The sequence below is a fragment of the Chlorocebus sabaeus genome, chromosome 26, assembly GCF_047675955.1.
Source record: "Chlorocebus sabaeus isolate Y175 chromosome 26, mChlSab1.0.hap1, whole genome shotgun sequence".
Taxonomy (NCBI): domain Eukaryota; kingdom Metazoa; phylum Chordata; class Mammalia; order Primates; family Cercopithecidae; genus Chlorocebus; species Chlorocebus sabaeus.
Genome location: NC_132929.1, coordinates 19,638,967 through 19,655,711, shown reverse-complemented (window position 1 = coordinate 19,655,711; position 16,745 = coordinate 19,638,967). Strand labels below are relative to the sequence as shown.

The window sequence follows — 16,745 nt, the reverse complement described above, 5'->3', positions numbered from 1 at the left end:
AGAATTGTCAGGCAGGTGTTTCACATTTTGATAATTCCCTTTGATGTGAGAAACAAGCTCAGGTACTAGCTGGGCTTTAGGTTGCATCTGGATTTATTCCATGAGCAAATACAGATGTGTTTGAGAAGACCAAGGCCTTTCACATCCTTTAAATGTCCCACTGGAGGAATCAAATAGTTTAGTGTCGTACGATAAAAATGAATGGAAATAATTACTATGAGGTGGTAAATACATAAAGATGAACATACGTACAAGACACTGTTGTGTGAGATACAATCTAAAAATTATCCTAGAGTCAGAATGAGGGTAAGGCCTTAAAATTCTTTTGGAGAAATGTCTGTAACTGCCATTTGAGTGTCCATACAGCAGACTCAGGGGCCGTTATAGGGGTTTTTTTTGTTTGTTTGTTTGTTTTTTTTTTAAAAAGAGACAGCTCTCACCCAGGCTGGAGTACCTCAGCCTCCTGAGTAGCTGGGACTACAGGCGCCCGCCACCACGCCCGGCTAATTTTTGTATTTTTAGTAGAGACAGAGTTTCACCGTGTTAGCCAGGATGGTCTCGATCTCCTGACCTCGTGATCCACCCGCCTCGGCCTCCCAAAGTGCTGGGATTATAGGCATGAGCCACCGTGCCTGGCCGGGGCTGTTACAGTTTTATAGTTGAGGAAACTAGTTCAACAAGTGTGACTTGGTCCAAGCTGATTAACTTTTTTTTTTTTTTGAGACGGATTTTCACTCTTGTTGCCCAGTCTGGAGTGTAGTGGCACAATCTCTGCTCACTGCAACCTCCACCTCCTGGGTTCAAGAGATTCTCCTGCCTCAGCCTCCTGAGAAGCTGGAATTACAGACATCCACCACCACCACTATGCCCAGCTAATTTTTTTTGTATTTTTAGTAGAGCTGGGGTTTCACCATTTTGGCCAGGCTGGTCTCAAAACTCCTAACCTCAGGTGATCCACCGGCCTTGGCCTCCCAGAGTGCTGGGATTACAGGCGTGAGCCACCACACCTGGCCCTGATTAACCTTTAAAGTAAAATTACCTTCTCTCTAGGATAGGAAATGGCAGGTAGAATGTATTATGGCTCAGAATTTGAATACCAATCAATTTTTGTTTTGAGACAGTCTTGCTCTGTCACCCAGGCTGGAGTGCAGTAGCACCATCTCAGCTCACTGCAGCCTCAACCTCCTAGGCTCAAGCAAATCCATCTCAGCCTCCAGAGGAGCTGGGACCATAGGTGGACACATGCCACTATGCCTGGCTTTTTTTTTTTTTTTTAATTTTAGTAGAGACAAGGTTATGCTATGTTGCCCAGGCTGGTCTGGAAATCCTGACTTCATGCAGTCCTCCCAGCTCAGCCTCCCCAAAGTGCTGGGGTTACAGGCACGAGTCACCACACCTGGCCCAACCTTTGATATCTTCTAGTCTTACCATGTTCTAACCCTCAGGCATCTAAATTCTTTTTTTTGGCGGGGGGGAGGGGGGACAGTAGAGACGAAGTCTCACTGTGTTGCCCAGGCTGGTCTCAAGTGATCCTTTTGCCTCAGCTTCCCAAGGTGTTGGGATTACTTTTGTTTGGTTTTGTTTTTGTTTTTGACACAGAGCCTCATTCCGTCACCCAGGCTGGAGTACAGTGGCACAATCTCAACTCACTGCAACCTCCACCTCCCTGGTTCAAGTGATTCTTCTGCCTCAGCTTCCTGAGTAGCTGGGACTACAGGCATGCACCACCACACCTGGCTAATTTTTGTGTGTGTGTATTTTTAGTAGAGACAGGGTTTCACCATGTTGGCCGGGCTTGTCTTGAACTCCTGACCTCATGATCCACCTTAGCCTCCCAAAGTGCTGGGATTACAGGTGTGAGCCACCGTGCCCGGCCTTTTTTTTTTTTGAGATGGAGTTTCACTCTTTCACCCAGGCTGGAGTACAGTGGCGTGATCTCAGCTCACTGGAACCTCTCGCTTTCCAGTTTCAAGTGATTCTCCTGCCTTAGCCTCCCGAGTAGCTGGGATTACAGGTGTCCGCCACCAGGCCTGGCTAATTTTTCTCTTTTTAGTAGAGATGGGGTTTCACGTGTTGGCCAGGCTGGTCGAACTCCTGAGTTCGTGATCTGCCTGCCTTGGCCTCCCAAAGTGCTGGGATCAGAGACGTCAGCCACGGCGCCCAGCCAAATTCTTTTTTTTTTTAATCACTCGAAATCAAGCATGTTGTAGGTACCAAAATTCTAACTCAAGGTGGCCTATGAACTGGGTTCATAACTTACATCTATCTATATATATAGTGGCTCCTAGGCAGGTAGCTGACCTTTTAGATATTCATAAGCTGTCTTGGAGACACATGCCATTTGAGTACAGTAACTCTGCTGAGACGCCAGATGTACCTTATTTACTGTTGAGAGCTAGTCAGATGAATGAGACTGTCCTGCCACCTAGCATCTGCATCTGCACATGAGGTATTCTTCTACACTAATTTTTCATACAGGTGTGCTAGATTTTAATGGGTCACTTAAATTCAGTAATTCTCCAACATATAAATTCCCCACAAAATAGAATATATATAGTATATACTCCACTTGACCCAAGATGACAAAACTGAAAAAGACAAAAAAAATTTTATTGCCATAAATTAATCCAGTAGGTATATTTGTGGAAGCACGCGTCAGTTGGTTAGGGCAATAAGCGCCTCTACCACGTTGCCCATGTGTTCCCGCAAGCTGCGTTCTGCTGCTGCTCGAGATATCTCCATCTCCGTCATCTGCAGAAAAAAACCATGTCACATAGATTCCCAGGCATTAATGTGCCACCAAATATTCTGACTCCGCTTGTTTCAGGAAACAACCCAAATTAAGCAGAATAGCCTCCTCTCCCCATACAGTAGTTAGGCACTACTACTCACTATCAGCTCCAAATCTTCCTTCTTGATAGTGACTTTTGCCAGTTCTTTCTCCCTGCAAATGTTTAAATATATTAGGCCTCATTCTCAACCAACACCATAAACTCCCAGGAAGGGTCATTCCCAGATGTGCCCTGTAAAATCATCTTGATAAACCCTTGATTGAAAGTAAAAACTCCAGGGCCGGGCGTGGGGGCTCAAGCCTATAATCCCAGCACTGTGGGAGGCGGAGGCGGGCGCGGACGGATTACCTGAGGTCGGGAGTTTTGAGACCTGCCTGACCAACACAGAGAAATCCCATCTCTACTAAAAATACAAAATTAGCCGGGCGTGGTGGCACATGCCTGTAATCCCAGCTACTAGGGACGCTGAGGTAGGACAATCGCTTGAACCTGGGAGGCGGAGGTTGCAGTGAGCAGAGATCGTGCTGTTGCACTCCAGCCTGGGCAACAAGAGCGAAACTCCGTCTCAGAAAAAAATAAAAAAAATAAAAACTCCCACTAATACTCCTTTCCCCTGGAGTCTTGGCAGCAGGAGTTGCCAGGAGGCCTTCTGCTAACAAAGTTGTGGGGCCTAGATCTGCAGGAATTGGTGATAAAGTTGAAGAGCGGTATAAAGGCTTAATAATGGTTTCTATTTTTGTCTGGGGAGCGGGGAGGGAAGATCTGTTAAAGTTGGCTGCTCCTGAAGACTTACCGCTCCTGTTTGGCTTTCTGCTCCCGGGACCTTCTGTCTCCAATCACAGACATGGCCTATGGCAAAGGCAGGTCTAGTTAGTGCACCGCTACCCACAATTCCCAATAATCTACAAGGCCAATAAAACAAGCGGTTCATGTATGGATTCACGATGACAAGTGTTACCAGGTAGCAAGGACCACGTTTAATTCCATTCTATGCATCTGAGGTCCCCTTAAGCCCCCTATCAAGCTCCTTTAGGCAAGCGGCGGGCTCCGGTGACCCTTGTTTCCCTCGGCTCTACCCTACTGCCTCCTCCTGCCATCGGGATCAGAACCCCGTCTTGGAGCGCGGGCTTCCAGCTACAGCCTCAGAGCCCCCCTCTGCTCTCAGCCCGCCCCAACATGCTCTTGGCCAACCTTACCGTCTCCAGATTGGAACTCTGGATTTCCTTCTCCTCCGCATAGTCGGTGACCCGCTCCAAGTCCGCGGCACCGCTGTCATGCTTCCGTGGCTTCTCGGGAGGCCGCTCTGGTCCACTGGTCTCAGTCTCTAACTCCAGCTCCACATCCCCCTCAGTCGCCATATCTATCTCACCACGTCGCTGCATAAGCCCCACCTCACGGCGACTTCCGGCAACTGACACACAGCTTCCGCCCGGGGAGGAGGCGGAGCTGGCCCTCGGACACACCTTCTTTCTGCTCCAGTTCTAGAAGCTTCAGCGAGGAAGGTGGTTCGTCTCTCAGACTTCCTTTCAGGTTTGCACAGTGTTTTGTGCAAGGGCTTTCTCTCAGACCTAACCCGTCACCGCTCCAGCCCACCCCACCGACATCCTTACCACCTCATAAACTAGGAATAGTTCCCTCAACACATAGACACGCACCCACCTCAGGGAACTCCGTTCAACCTGAATGGATGACGTCTAATCCTAAACCAATTAAGAATGCTAATCCACAGGGGGACAGATAGACAAACTGCCCCATAATCTGGAGAGAACAGCCTGAGTGGCCCCAGTGTTGAGGCCCTGAGGACAAAGCTCCTTCACAGGGCATTTGCATTTACTACATCCTAGAGGTCAGTGTTCTCTTCCAGACATCCGCATTCTGCCCGGGACCCGGTGCTCAGCCCCAACACAGTGGCAGTCCAATGGGCTGAGGACAGAAGCAGCTGCTACTCTCATCTGCCTTCCATCTGGTGGACCTAAGCCTAATCCCTGGGACAAGGATGGTGGGTGCCAAGGCCGGCCCCAGCCCCAGCACCTCCCTGGGCCTGGCACAGCAGCGCAGCGGAGGCAGCAGTGTCCTAGTGAAAAGCCCCTTCTGTCAGGTGAGAGGGTGCGAAGGGTAGAGTGGCAGAAGCTGGGGAGGAAAACATGCAGAAGCCAGTAAAAACGACAGGCCTTTTCTCCTCTGTCATTCTGGTACTTTGCCCCCGGGTAATCTGTAAATGTCTCCCGCCATGGTCCCAGCCCCAGGTGTTCAGGTCTAGAGAAAGGTCAGATATCTCAAGCTTGCTTATAATGAAAGCCCTACTAAGTTGTCAGTGGAAGGCAATCCCAAATGGCTGGAATCAGCTTGAAACAGAACCTGAGTAAAAGGAAGAAAGGGGAAGGGGACATTTTGGAATTCAGCCTCCTGGGTTAACCTCACACATACATTAACATATGCCTTTCCTCAGCAAGTCTCCACCTCGCTGCCTTGCATCTGCTCTACCCCCAGGTGTGCTGCTGTGGGCCTGCTCCTTGTGCCAGCTGCTGCCACTCTAGGTGGCCCTCTCTCACCGCATCCACTTGCAGCCGCCTGTTCTACATCCTCCTCCATGTGGGGGCCTCAGCAATCTGCTGCCTCCTGCTGTCAAGGACAGTAGTGGAAAGGGTGTGGGGCAAGACACACAGGGTAAGTGAGAGGGGGTCGGGTTGTCAGGTGGAAAGAGATAAAAGGAAAAACCCTAAGATAGAAGAGATTTCGGTTGGGGGCAGGAGACAAATGAGTGGTCATACCCGTATAAGGAGGTACCTTTCCATGCATTATGACTTGTCCTGCCATTTCTCACACACACACTCCCAGATCCAGATGCCCTCGGGGTTGTGTGCCCACCTGTTTGGCCTCTCTGACTGTCCAGTGCTCAGTGGCTCTGGGGCTGTGTACCGAGTATGTGCAGGAACCGCCACCTTCCACCTGCTGCAGGCTGTGTTGCTGGTCCACCTCCACTCCCCCACCAGCCCGCGGGCACAGCTGCATAATAGGTTTGTGTGTACTTTCTGGGTGGGGAGGGGACAGAGGAGGGAAAGTAGACACAAGCTGGGTAAAGGAAATTCCGGAATGAAGTAATAGCACTGTAAAAAGACAGAAAACAGGTTTAAGTCCCTGCTTCTAGTGTACTTGCTGTATAACCTTGAGCCAGACACTTATCCTCTTTGTGCTCCTAGCATCTAAAATGGAGATAACAGTGGAGTTATCTTGGTAACATAATCGTTTATAAACTGTAAAACATTGCCCAGATGCTATTATTTAAGTATCTTTGAGTTAGAATTTGGAATAAGGGGCAGTAGGCCTGTCCCAGCCCCCTCTCATTTGGGTTTGGTTCCTCCTTAGTTGTCTCTTCTGTCCTCTTTCCTATATTTTTGGTTTCTCTTTTGCCTTTGCCCATAGGCACTCTTCACTGTCCTTTGCCTTTTCTTCTGAGTCTGGTTTTCTTTCTCCCTCCTAAGCAGCTTCTGGCTCCTCAAGCTGCTGTTCCTGTTAGGTCTCTGTGCTCTTGCCTTCTGCATTCCTGATGAGCATCTCTTCCCAGGTACTCTCCCTCCCATACTCTTGGCAGTAGTAGGCTAAGTTTTCTAAGATAACAAGTGGGTAACAAGAGGAGTAACGGCCGGGTGCGGTGGCTCACGCCTGTATTCCCAGCACTTTGGGAGGCCGAGGCGGGCGGATCATGAGGTCAGGAGATTGAGACCGTCCTGGCTAACATGGTGAAACCCCATCTCTACTAAAAATTCAACATATTAGCCGGGCGTGGTGGCACGCACCTGTAATCCCAGCTACTTGGAAGGTGGAGGCAGGAGAATCACTTGAACCCAGGAGGCAGAGGTTGCAGTGAGCTGAGATCACACCACTGCACTCTAGCCTGGGTGACAGAGCAAGACTCCCTCTCAAAAAAAAAAAAAAAGTAACGATTTGACCACATTTTTCCACCGGTGCCCATCTTGCAGCGTGGCATTACATTGGCATCTGTGGAGGCTTTGCATTCATCCTACTGCAGTTGGTGCTTATTACAGCTTTTGCCCATTCCTGGAACAAGAACTGGTAAGGGGCACATAACCCTAAAGCCTCTTCCTGGGGAGGTTTCTAGTATTACTACAGGGAGAGGGCTGGGCAAAAGGCACGGCAGAACACTGGTCCCACAGGGACCACTGAGCAGTATCAAAAAAAGCTTAGGAATGTGATGACTGTGTGAGCCAAGTAGGATGCAGAGTCACAGCAGTCTTCTGGGAACAGGGGAATAGTTGGTAATGGGTAAAAGAGTTGGGAGCTCTGGCTGGGCCCAGTGGCTCTCGCCTGTAATCCCAGCACTTTGGGAGGCTGAGGTGGGTGGATCATGAGGTCAGGAGTTCGAGACCAGCCTGGCCAACATGGTGAAACCCCATCTCTAGTGAAAAACAAAAATTAGCCAGACATGGTGGTAGGCACCTATAATCCCAGCTACTCAGGAGGCTGAAGTAGGAGAATCACTTGAACCCAGGAGGTGGAGATTGCAGTGAGCCTTAACCGCGCCACTGCACTCCAGCCTGGGCGACAGTTCAAGACTCCCATCTCAAAAAAAAAAAAAAAAAAAAAAAAGGTTGGAGCTCCAAGCCATTGCCGACTTTCCACCCTTAGGCAGACAGGTGCAGCTCAAGACTGCAGCTGGTTCCTGGCTGTCCTGCTGGCCACCCTAGGATTCTACAGCATGGCAGGTGTGGGAGCTGTGCTCCTATTCCGCTACTATACACACCCAGCTGGCTGCCTGCTCAACAAGATGCTCCTCAGTCTGCACCTTTGCTTCTGTGGCCTCATCTCCTTCTTCTCCATCGCTCCTTGCATCCGCCTCAGTGGGTACATGCCCTACAACATTCCAGGTTTTGGGGGCCTTAAAAGCGTAGCAAGTTTCATTACCTCCCTAATCTCAATTAGTTCATAAAAGAATCTCTGCTTCCCTACCCCCACCAAGGGATGGGGAGACAGAAGTACAAGTGGGGGTAGAAATGGAGGAAATTGCCAGCTTGTAGACTAAAGCAATGATACTAACTCCCCAGAGCAACCCCGCTCTGGCCTTCTACAAGCTTCTGTCATCAGCTGCTACATCATGTATCTGACTTTCTCTGCGCTGTCCAGCCGTCCTCCAGAGAGAGGTAAGGGACAGGACCTGGATTCTCCATGCTAAGACCTTTTTTTGCCCCTGCCAAATACCTAGCTCATTGTTCTTAATACCCATCTCTTCTGTTGTCCCTTCCCAGTAATCCTTCAAGGACAGAATCACACCCTGTGCCTCCCTGGCCTGAGTAAAACGGAACCCCAAACACCAGATACCTCTCTAGCAGTGCTGAGTGCTGGCATCATGTATGCTTGTGTGCTTTTTGCTTGGTGCGTAAAAGTATCAAGGGTGGAGGTATGAAAGGAGGGTGCCCAAGACAGGGAAGGATGGTCAGGAGAATGTCTGGGACCATAGAGTTTAGAGCAAGACTAGAGTGAGAAAAGCTCTCCACAAACAGGGACAAATTCTAAGAATAGTACTTTGTTAGATGATCTGTATGAGATGAAGGGGGTGGGGGGAATGATTTGAGAATTTAAAGTATGTCCGAAGATCTCAGGGCTCTCCCATGAATAGAATTCCAAATCTTTGGTGGAAAAGGGCACAGGGAGTATGGTACCCTCTTGAGGATTACCAGTATGGACCAATTGGTAGTAAATGCCCCCAGATAATACCTATTTAACTAGACCAGCTTAAGAACTCTATTCTTTCTCAGCAATGAGGCCTCCTACCTGGCTGAGGTATTTGGACCCTTGTGGATTGTCAAGGTTTACCGCTATGAGTTTCAGGTGAGGATAAAGAGCTCAATATCCCCAACACCCTCCCTCCCCCACACAAAGACACACACACATCCTACTAACCTCTACCCAGAATGCTGATTATAGCTATTACCTTTTATTGAGTACCTACAATGTGCTAGGCAACTGTGCTAGATACTTTTACATAATCTCATTTAATTTAACCCTCACAACAACCCTGTGAGGTAGGTATTTGCTCCATTTTACAAATGGAGAAATCGAGGCACAAAAGATTAAACATCTTACCAAAGTCCGCACAGCCAGTTATATGCTGGAGCTAGAATTTGAACCCAGGTGTGCCTCCACTTTTTAATACTAGACCAATCTTTTCACGAGGGAAGTTTCCTAGATTAACACCCTCACATCTTTTAAGACCATTCCAAAACCTGCGTTATGTTTTGCAGAAGCCCTCACTGTGTTTCTGCTGCCCTGAAATAGTGGAGGCAGACGAAGGTGAGTACCAAGTGAGAAACCGAAGAAGTGGTAGATTTCTGTGGAGTGCCGTAAGAACCCTCAAGAGCCTTAACAAAGGTAGTTGGGGGAGAGGAGAAGAGGTGTTTCAGCAGCACTGCTCCCAGCAGCCATTTCATCTCTCCAGGGCAAAGGGGTGGTGCTGCTAGGCCAGCTGACCAAGAGACCCCTCCAGCTCCTCCAGTCCAAGTCCAGCATCTTTCCTACAACTATTCTGCCTTCCATTTCGTCTTCTTCCTTGCCTCACTCTATGTCATGGTTACCCTTACCAACTGGTTCAGGTAAGATGGAGGTGGGCCTTAGATACTCTCCTGAAGAGCTATTTTACAGAAAGAGCAATTCAAGGCCATTCCAGACACACGTGGGTCTGCCATAATTGGTGAGGAGGTAGAACACGTCTAAAAGCTAAGGCCCTTCATACTCTCTAACCAGAGCCTTTGGTTACACAGCTATGAGGGAGCAGAACTGGAAAAGACCTTCATCAAGGGTAGCTGGGCCACCTTCTGGGTCAAAGTTGCCTCATGCTGGGCCTGCGTACTCCTCTATCTGGGGCTGTTACTGGCACCACTCTGTTGGTCCCCCACCCAGAAACCCCAGCCCCTTCTCTTGAGGCGCCGCCGCCACCACCGCATCATATCCCCAGATAACAAATATCCTCCAGTCTAAGTCCTTTTCACAAACTGGGGTTCCCCTGACATTGTACTCCTAGAGTTGGCTCAAGGGGAACTGTCTAGCCCAGCTCAATACCTCAAAGGACACATGGGGAGTTCTCTCTCTTTGGGCTGAAGTCAATACTATGAACTCCAAGAAGTGGTCAAATACAGTCTAATGTGCTGGGCAGTGTCTGACTCACTGGACCTACTGTTTCTGCATCCCACCTCAAGAGCCTAACACCCAAATCAGCAGCTCAGGAACCACTGCTGATCCCAGCAGACAGTGTGGCACCAGCCCTTTCCTGGCTCTTGGGCTGGAAGTGGGGGTGGGGAAAGACCAACAGGGACTGAAGACTCGGCACTGCCCTTGGAGAAAGGAAAATAAGCAGTTCAGCCCTGGGCACACGGATATAAGAAGCCCAGAACCACAGAACAAACCAGGGCATAGGAAGAAAGGAGCACAGAGCTACCCTAGGTTTTAATCCTGATCTTGAGGTCAAGGGAAGCGGGAAGACAAAACCACCCTCATTCCATAAGGAATGACAGAAGAGAATGTGAACACTTGACAGCAGCTGACCACGGGAAGTTGGTGAGCAGCAGGATTTTTTGGCCAACTTTCAAGTAGACGAACAAACTGAGGAAGAATGAGGAAGAGAGGCATAAACACAGATCTTGCAGCCTTCACTCTTAGGCCAACTCCATCCTAGAGATGGTGTTCAAGGGTGGAGAACAAAAATCACAGAAAAGAAGTCTCTATGGTTCTTGGAGGATTCCTCTACCGCATATCCGGAGTACTTGTTTGGTTGTCATTGCATAATAAAAGGCTTCTGTGATGTTTCACTTATTAAGCCTGTATCCACAATCTGAGTCTAAAGAGTTCTCCCTTTTTGGTGGGAAAGGGCAGTCATTCCTCCAACCCCATCCCCCCAAGTCCCCAGTCAAACCAGGCGCTCAAGGAATTACAAAGCTACTTTTAATACTTTGGGGTGAGCCCCACAGGAATAAAAAACACTGGGAAGGGGTAACCCCCTCACCCCCGGGAGTGGCCCAGGGGGAGAGAGGCTACCTGAGGGGAAGGAAGCACAAAAGGGACCCGCTGCAGACTCAGGGCAAAGGGAATGCCATCGGTGCTGGGACCTGTGAGCACTACAGGAGGAAACGCGAGCGTGGTGGGACTGGCTCCAGGCACACAGGCGAAGGGCAAGAGGGTTGGACACGAAGCCACAAAGCTACTTGGGTTCCTCCTTCTTCTCGTTTGCCTTTTTCTGCTTCTGCTGCATGATCTCCGAGTCCCTGGGGGTAGAGATGATGGGGCACTGGGAGGTACCAGAGGGCAAAAAGGACAAGATGCAGGGGGATGAAGGGCACAAAGGATAAGATGGAAGTGGATGGGACTAAGTTCAGCGTTTGGCTGCTGTACTCCCACCCTAGGAGAACAAGAGGAAGAGAGCTGAGGCTCAAAAGGCAACCAGTCTCCATCTGGCTGTTGCCCAAGGGGTCAGAAGTCTGGCGACACAGGCCCAAGGCTCTCTATTCTGTGTTGAGTACCACACCCAGCAACACCAGTGAGTAGGTTGGGAGAAGGGAGGAAAACCGAACAGCAAGGAGGGCCAAAAGTACTGGGCTGCCATAACCACAACTGTATTTGAAATGTGAAGCTCCCTGCCCTTGTCCTTAAGGTCAGACCCAGGGACGCTCAGAAATCAGACTGAGGGCAGGCGCCCGCCCTCGTCCTTTCCTGTAAGGCTGTGAGCTGACAATTTGGAGGGTGGGGAGGAAATAAAACCCTAGAGGAAGCAATGCACTCTGCTCCTCACGACTAGTCCAGATTCAAGCCCTGAGGTAGGTCTCTCCTGCTATAACCCTTGGTCTAACCCAGGTCTCCACCGTCCCTTTCCCTCCCCTCCCTGGGGCTACCTCTGCTTGCGGGCGGCAGCAGAAAGCCCGTCATCTCGGCGCTTTCCCTTAACCGAGTCGCTCTGCTTTTTCATATTCTTCTGGCGGGCGAGCTCACGCTGGTTACCGCCTAAGGAAAGAAGATTAAAGGTGAGATGCGGGGGCCGCTCTACCCACACACCGGCGACCCTTCTACCCCAGCACGGCCAGCAGCAGGATCCAACACCACTTCAATCCCCGGGCCCCGACAACGGCCCACTTCGAGGCCCTGGCTGCTTGGGGTAGGGGGGAGTGGCGACTGCCACCGGCCAGGTCAAAATGAGGAGCGGAGAAAAAGGGTCCAAGGGGCCAGCTGGAGGCATGTTTTGGGGCAGCGTGGGCCCCAAACAGCTGGCGGGGTGTGTGTGGACAGTTTGGTTCTCTATGGGGGATGGGTTGACTTGTGGAGTAGGGGGCTCTGGGCCTATCACCGGGGCGCTAGCCTTCTCCTCACACCGCGGAAGATCCGGGAGGGCCTATGCCTAACGCGGAGGGGTGGTCCCGTGAAGTGGACGTAGGCAAAGGGCTCGATTTCCGGGCACCGAGTGTGAGGGTGGCTACAGAGCGCGCCCAGAGAAAAGCCCTCGCTAGGAAAGCTACCGAAGGTCAAAGCAGGCGATTCGGCGGTGGTGTTTAGGGTGAACGGAAAGAAAAGGGCAAGGAGAAGAGGGCTCGGTGCTCACGGGTCATGGCGACGGCAGCGGCTCCGACCTGCCTCCGTTACGTCCCCTCGTTCTGTCCGACGTTGCAGGTCCCGCCCCTTCTCGCAACGTAACGCAGTCGTTCCTTTCCTCCCCGCCCCTTCGCCCCGGGAGCCGGCTCCCATTGGACAAGAAAAAGCACGTGGGTCCACGGGTCGTGCTTGAGCCGGGGTGGGTAAGTGGCGGAGGGTCGCGGGCGGAGCGCTCAGCCTGGGGCGGGGCCTCACGAGTGAGTCGTAGGGATGGGCCTGGAGAAACTAGGCCGGGTCACGTGGGCAGGGTGGGGGTGGAGGGGTGCGGCTGGCGATGTGGCGCTCCCGTGGGCTCGAGCACGTGACCGTGCACAGTGACCTCATGCGGGGACAGTTTGGGGTACTGACAAAGTCGCCCTGAAAGAAAGCCCGGAGACGGAGGGCGGGGTTTCAACCAGTTCTGTGTTACGAGTACTCTACGACTGAACTTGTTCTTAGGATCACCTCTCAGCCACTTATTTGGACACGGGTTGTTCACAACTCGCTTAAAATCAAGTACAAACACAACTTCAGAAACCCGCTTCTATTGCCATTGTCCCCTTCCACGCCCCTTCACTGTAGAAAATCGCAGCCACATCTGGTATTTCCTAAAACTCGTCCCTGCTCGTTTTCCCCCAGAAAGTTTAAATGTGAAGATGCAGCTTGGAAGTATTGGAGGACTCTAAAAGTCACAGACTATGGAGCTGGATCAGTGGCTGAGATTAGATAATGCACATAGTATGTCTGCTTTTCCCCTCTGGACTTTTCCTCACTGACCATCGCCACCAGCCACACCCGGTTTTGTAGTAAGACCCTGGAAGGCCGGGCGCGGTGGCTCACGCCTGTAATCCCAGCACTTTGGGAGGCCAAGGCGGGCAGATCAGGAGGTCAGGAGTTCGAGACCAGCAGCCTGGCCAACATGGTGAAACCCCCTCTCTACTAAATATACAAAAAAATTCGCCTGGCATGGTGGCGCGTGCCTGTAATCCCAGCTACTTAGGAGGCTGAGGCAGGAGAATCGCTAGAACCCGGGAGGCGGAGGTGGCAGTGAGCCGAGATTGCACCATTGCACTCCAGCCTGGGCGACAGTGCGAAATCCCGTCTCAAAAAAAAAAAAAAAAAAAGACCCTGGAATAAGGCCAGAAGCAAAAATTAAACTCATTCTCATTGCCAGTTCCATTAATCTGTCTACAAGACCCTCCACCAGACCTGAGGAATTAGCTGGATAAAGGAGAAATGCTTATGAAATAGCACAGGAAATGATTGGTTGTAAATGTTAACTTGTGACTCTCTTCAGCTAGTGCCCACAGCACAACCAAGTTGAGGTTCAAACTTCAAACTGGCTTCACCTCAACATAGAGCTGATGGAAAGTAATAAATCTCAATCAGAACCATCCTCACAATTTCTTCCATACCAAAGTATCTGAATGACTATTACTAAATATTTTTGTATCAGTCTTAAATAAAAGATATAAATCAAACTTCATATTCCTATAGTACGTCTAAAATCAATATCACTTGCCAACAGAAAGTAAGTATAAAATGAAATACGTAATTAAAGTATACCAAAATAGGTGGGGCATGATGGCTCACACTAGTAATCGTAGCACTTTGGGAGGCAAAGGCAGGAGGATTGCTTGAGCCCAGGAGTTTGAAACTAGCTTGAGCCACGTAGAACCCCCACTTCTCTACAAAAAAAAAAGTAATAAAATTAAATAAATAATACCCAAATTATGTCTTATTTCAGAGTGTTAAGCCTGGAACCTAATCTTTTTATTTTTTGGCAGGGTCTCACTAACCCATATTGGAGTGCAGTGGTAAAATCTCAGCTCACTACAACCACCACCTCCCAGGCTCAAGTGATTCTCCTAGCTCATTCTCTGGAGTAGCTGGGACTACAGGTGCATGCCACCACGCCCAGCTAATTTTTTATTTTTTTATTGTTTGTATTTCTTGAAGGGATGGGTTTCACCACGTTGCTCAGGCTGGTCTCGAACTCCAGAGCTTAGGCGATGCACCTGGCCTCTGACCACTCTTAAAAAGAGAAAGTAACAGGTGTTAAAGAGTTAATAAGAAGCTGGATGCGGTGGCTCATGCCTGTAATCCCAGCACTTTGGAAGGCCGAGGCAGGTGAATCACGAGGTCAGCAGAGACCATCCTGGCTAACACGGTGAAACCCCGTCTCTACTGAAACCCCGTCTCTACTAAAACACTTTAGCTGGGCGTGGTGGCAGGCGCCTCTAGTCCCAGCTACTTGGGAGGCTGAAGCTGTAGCAGGATGAGCTGCAGACAAAGCCTCTCAGACACCGAGTTGTAGAAGGAAGGACTTTATTCAGCTGGGAGCATGGGCAAGCTACTGCCTTAAAATCCAAGCTCCCCAAGTGCACAATTTCTGTCCCTTTTAAGGGCTCACAACACTAAAGATTTCACATGAAAGGGTTATGATTGATTTGAGCAAGCAGGGGGTATGTGACAGGGGTTTCATGCACTGGTAGTCAGAAAGAAACAGAACAGGGCAGGGAGTTTCACAATGTTCTTCTATACAATGTCAGGAACATTGGTTTCTAAGTGATGAGTTGATTTTTAACTACCCGGTTTAGGCCAGGCAGACCCAGGCCTGGTTCTGGGCCTGGCGCCGGGCTGCCTGTCTTTGGTTTTCCTTCATTGCTTTTTTGTTAAAACAGGTACTGAGTATAAAACAATATGAGAGGGTCTCTTTTCTCAAGGCAGGAGAATGGCGTGAACCTGGGAGGCGGAGCTTGTAGTGAGCCACCATGGGACCACTGCACTCCAGCCTGGGCAACACAGCCAGACTCCTTCTCAAAGAAAAAAAAAAAAAAGGGTTAATAAGAAAGGCTGGGCAAGATGGCTCACGCCTGTAATCCCAGCACTTTGGGAGGCCGAGGCAGGTGGATCACCTGAGGTCAGGATTTGGAGACCAGACTGGCCAACATGGTGAAACCCCGTCTCTACCAAAAATACAAAATTAGCCAGGCATGGTGGTGGGCTCCTGGAATCACAGCTACTTAGGAGGCTGAAGCAGGAGAACTGTTTGAACCCAGGAGGCGGAGGTTGCAGTGAGCCAATATTGTGGGAGATGCAGCGAGACTCCATCTCAAAACAAATAAATAAAAATTTAAAAATTTAAAAATGGTGGCCGGGAGCGGTGGCTCAAGCCTGTAATCTCAGCACTTTGGGAGGCCGAGACGGGTGGATCACGAGGTCAGGAGATCGAGACCATCCTGGCTAACACGGTGAAACCCCGTCTCTACTAAAAAATACAAAAAACTAGCGGGGCGAGGTGGCGGGCGCCTGTAGTCCCAGCTACTCGGGAGGCTGAGGCAGGAGAATGGCGTGAACCCGGGAGGCGGAGCTTGCAGTGAGCTGAGATCCGGCCACTGCACTCCAGCCTGGGCGACAGAGCGAGACTCCGTCTAAAAAAAAAAAAAAATTAAAAAATAGCCAGGCGCGATGGCTCACACTTGTAATTTCAGCACTTTGGGAGGCCGAGGCAGGCAGATCACCTGAGGTCAGGAGTTTGAGATCATCCTGGCCAACCCCAGGCCAGGCCAACATGGGTGAAACCCCATGTCTCCTAAAAATACGAAAATTAGCTGGGCATGGTGGCGCGCATCTGTAGTCGCAGCTACTTGGGAGACTGAGGCGGGAGAATCGCTGTAACCCAGGCGGCGGAGGTTGCAGTGAGCCGAGATCGTACCACTGTACTCCAGCCTGGCGACAGAGCGAGCCTCCGTCGCAAAAAAAAAAGAAAAAAAAAAAAAAAAAGAGAGAGACTGGGTGTGGTGACTCACGCCTGTAATCCCAGCACTTTGGGAGGCCGAGACGGGTGGATCACAAGGTCAGGAGATCGAGACCATTCTGGCTAACACGGTGAAACCCTATCTCTACTAAAAATACAAAAATAAATAAATAAATAGCTGGGTGTGGTGGTGGGCGCCTGTAGTCCCAGCTACCTGAGAGGCTGAGGCAGGAGAACGGCGTGAACCCAGGAGGCAGAGCTTGCAGTGAGCCGAGATCACGCTACTGCACTCCAACCTGGATGACACAGCGAGACTCCATCCCCCGCCCAAAAAAAGAGTTAATAAAAGACACCCAAGCTGGAGTGCAATGGCGTGATCTCGGCTCACTGCAATCTCTGCCTCCTGTGTTAAACCTATTCTCCCACCTCAGCCTCTCGAGTAGCTGGGATTACAGGCACCCACCATCATGCCCAGCTAATTTTTGTATTTTTGTTTTTCTGGAGATGGGGTTCCATCACGTTGGCCAGGCTGGTCTGGAACTCCTAACCTCAGGTGTTCCTGAGGT

The 16,745-nt window shown here is 50.2% G+C and overlaps 3 protein-coding genes across 6 annotated transcripts; 1 reads left to right on the top strand and 2 right to left on the bottom strand.

The window, feature by feature from the left end:
* Positions 1-2,589: 2,589 nt before the first annotated feature.
* HYPK (huntingtin interacting protein K) lies at positions 2,590-4,523 on the bottom strand. 2 transcript variants are annotated; one of them, XM_008016808.3, is made up of 4 exons: positions 3,989-4,523; positions 3,586-3,641; positions 2,893-2,944; positions 2,590-2,751 (listed from the first exon to the last, which is right to left on the bottom strand). In XM_008016808.3, exons 1-4 carry the CDS (start codon positions 4,172-4,174, stop codon positions 2,656-2,658), a joined length of 390 nt encoding a protein of 129 aa, XP_008014999.2. In that variant the 5' UTR covers positions 4,175-4,523; the 3' UTR covers positions 2,590-2,655. The 2 variants fall into 2 exon arrangements, with proteins under 2 accessions (XP_008014999.2, XP_008015000.2); XM_008016809.3 differs by lacking the exons at positions 2,590-2,751; positions 3,586-3,641 and having other exon boundaries at positions 2,885-2,944.
* Positions 4,524-4,788: 265 nt separating this feature from the next.
* On the top strand, positions 4,789-10,620 carry SERINC4 (serine incorporator 4). The gene is made up of 12 exons (XM_008016806.3): positions 4,789-4,890; positions 5,283-5,459; positions 5,631-5,809; positions 6,278-6,357; positions 6,773-6,866; positions 7,440-7,651; positions 7,856-7,951; positions 8,057-8,183; positions 8,567-8,639; positions 9,053-9,101; positions 9,247-9,400; positions 9,569-10,620. The coding sequence occupies exons 1-12, from the start codon at positions 4,789-4,791 to the stop codon at positions 9,783-9,785; spliced, it is 1,560 nt and encodes a 519-aa protein (XP_008014997.1). The 3' UTR covers positions 9,786-10,620.
* A 103-nt stretch (positions 10,621-10,723) lies between these two features.
* Positions 10,724-12,798, bottom strand: SERF2 (small EDRK-rich factor 2). 3 transcript variants are annotated; one of them, XM_008016810.2, is made up of 3 exons: positions 12,391-12,798; positions 11,690-11,798; positions 10,724-11,088 (listed from the first exon to the last, which is right to left on the bottom strand). In XM_008016810.2, the coding sequence occupies exons 1-3, from the start codon at positions 12,395-12,397 to the stop codon at positions 10,803-10,805; spliced, it is 402 nt and encodes a 133-aa protein (XP_008015001.1). In that variant the 5' UTR covers positions 12,398-12,798; the 3' UTR covers positions 10,724-10,802. The 3 variants fall into 3 exon arrangements, with proteins under 3 accessions (XP_008015001.1, XP_008015002.1, XP_008015003.1); XM_008016811.3 differs by having other exon boundaries at positions 10,724-11,065; XM_008016812.3 differs by having other exon boundaries at positions 10,724-11,065; positions 12,308-12,424.
* Between the last annotated feature and the right edge of the window lie 3,947 nt (positions 12,799-16,745).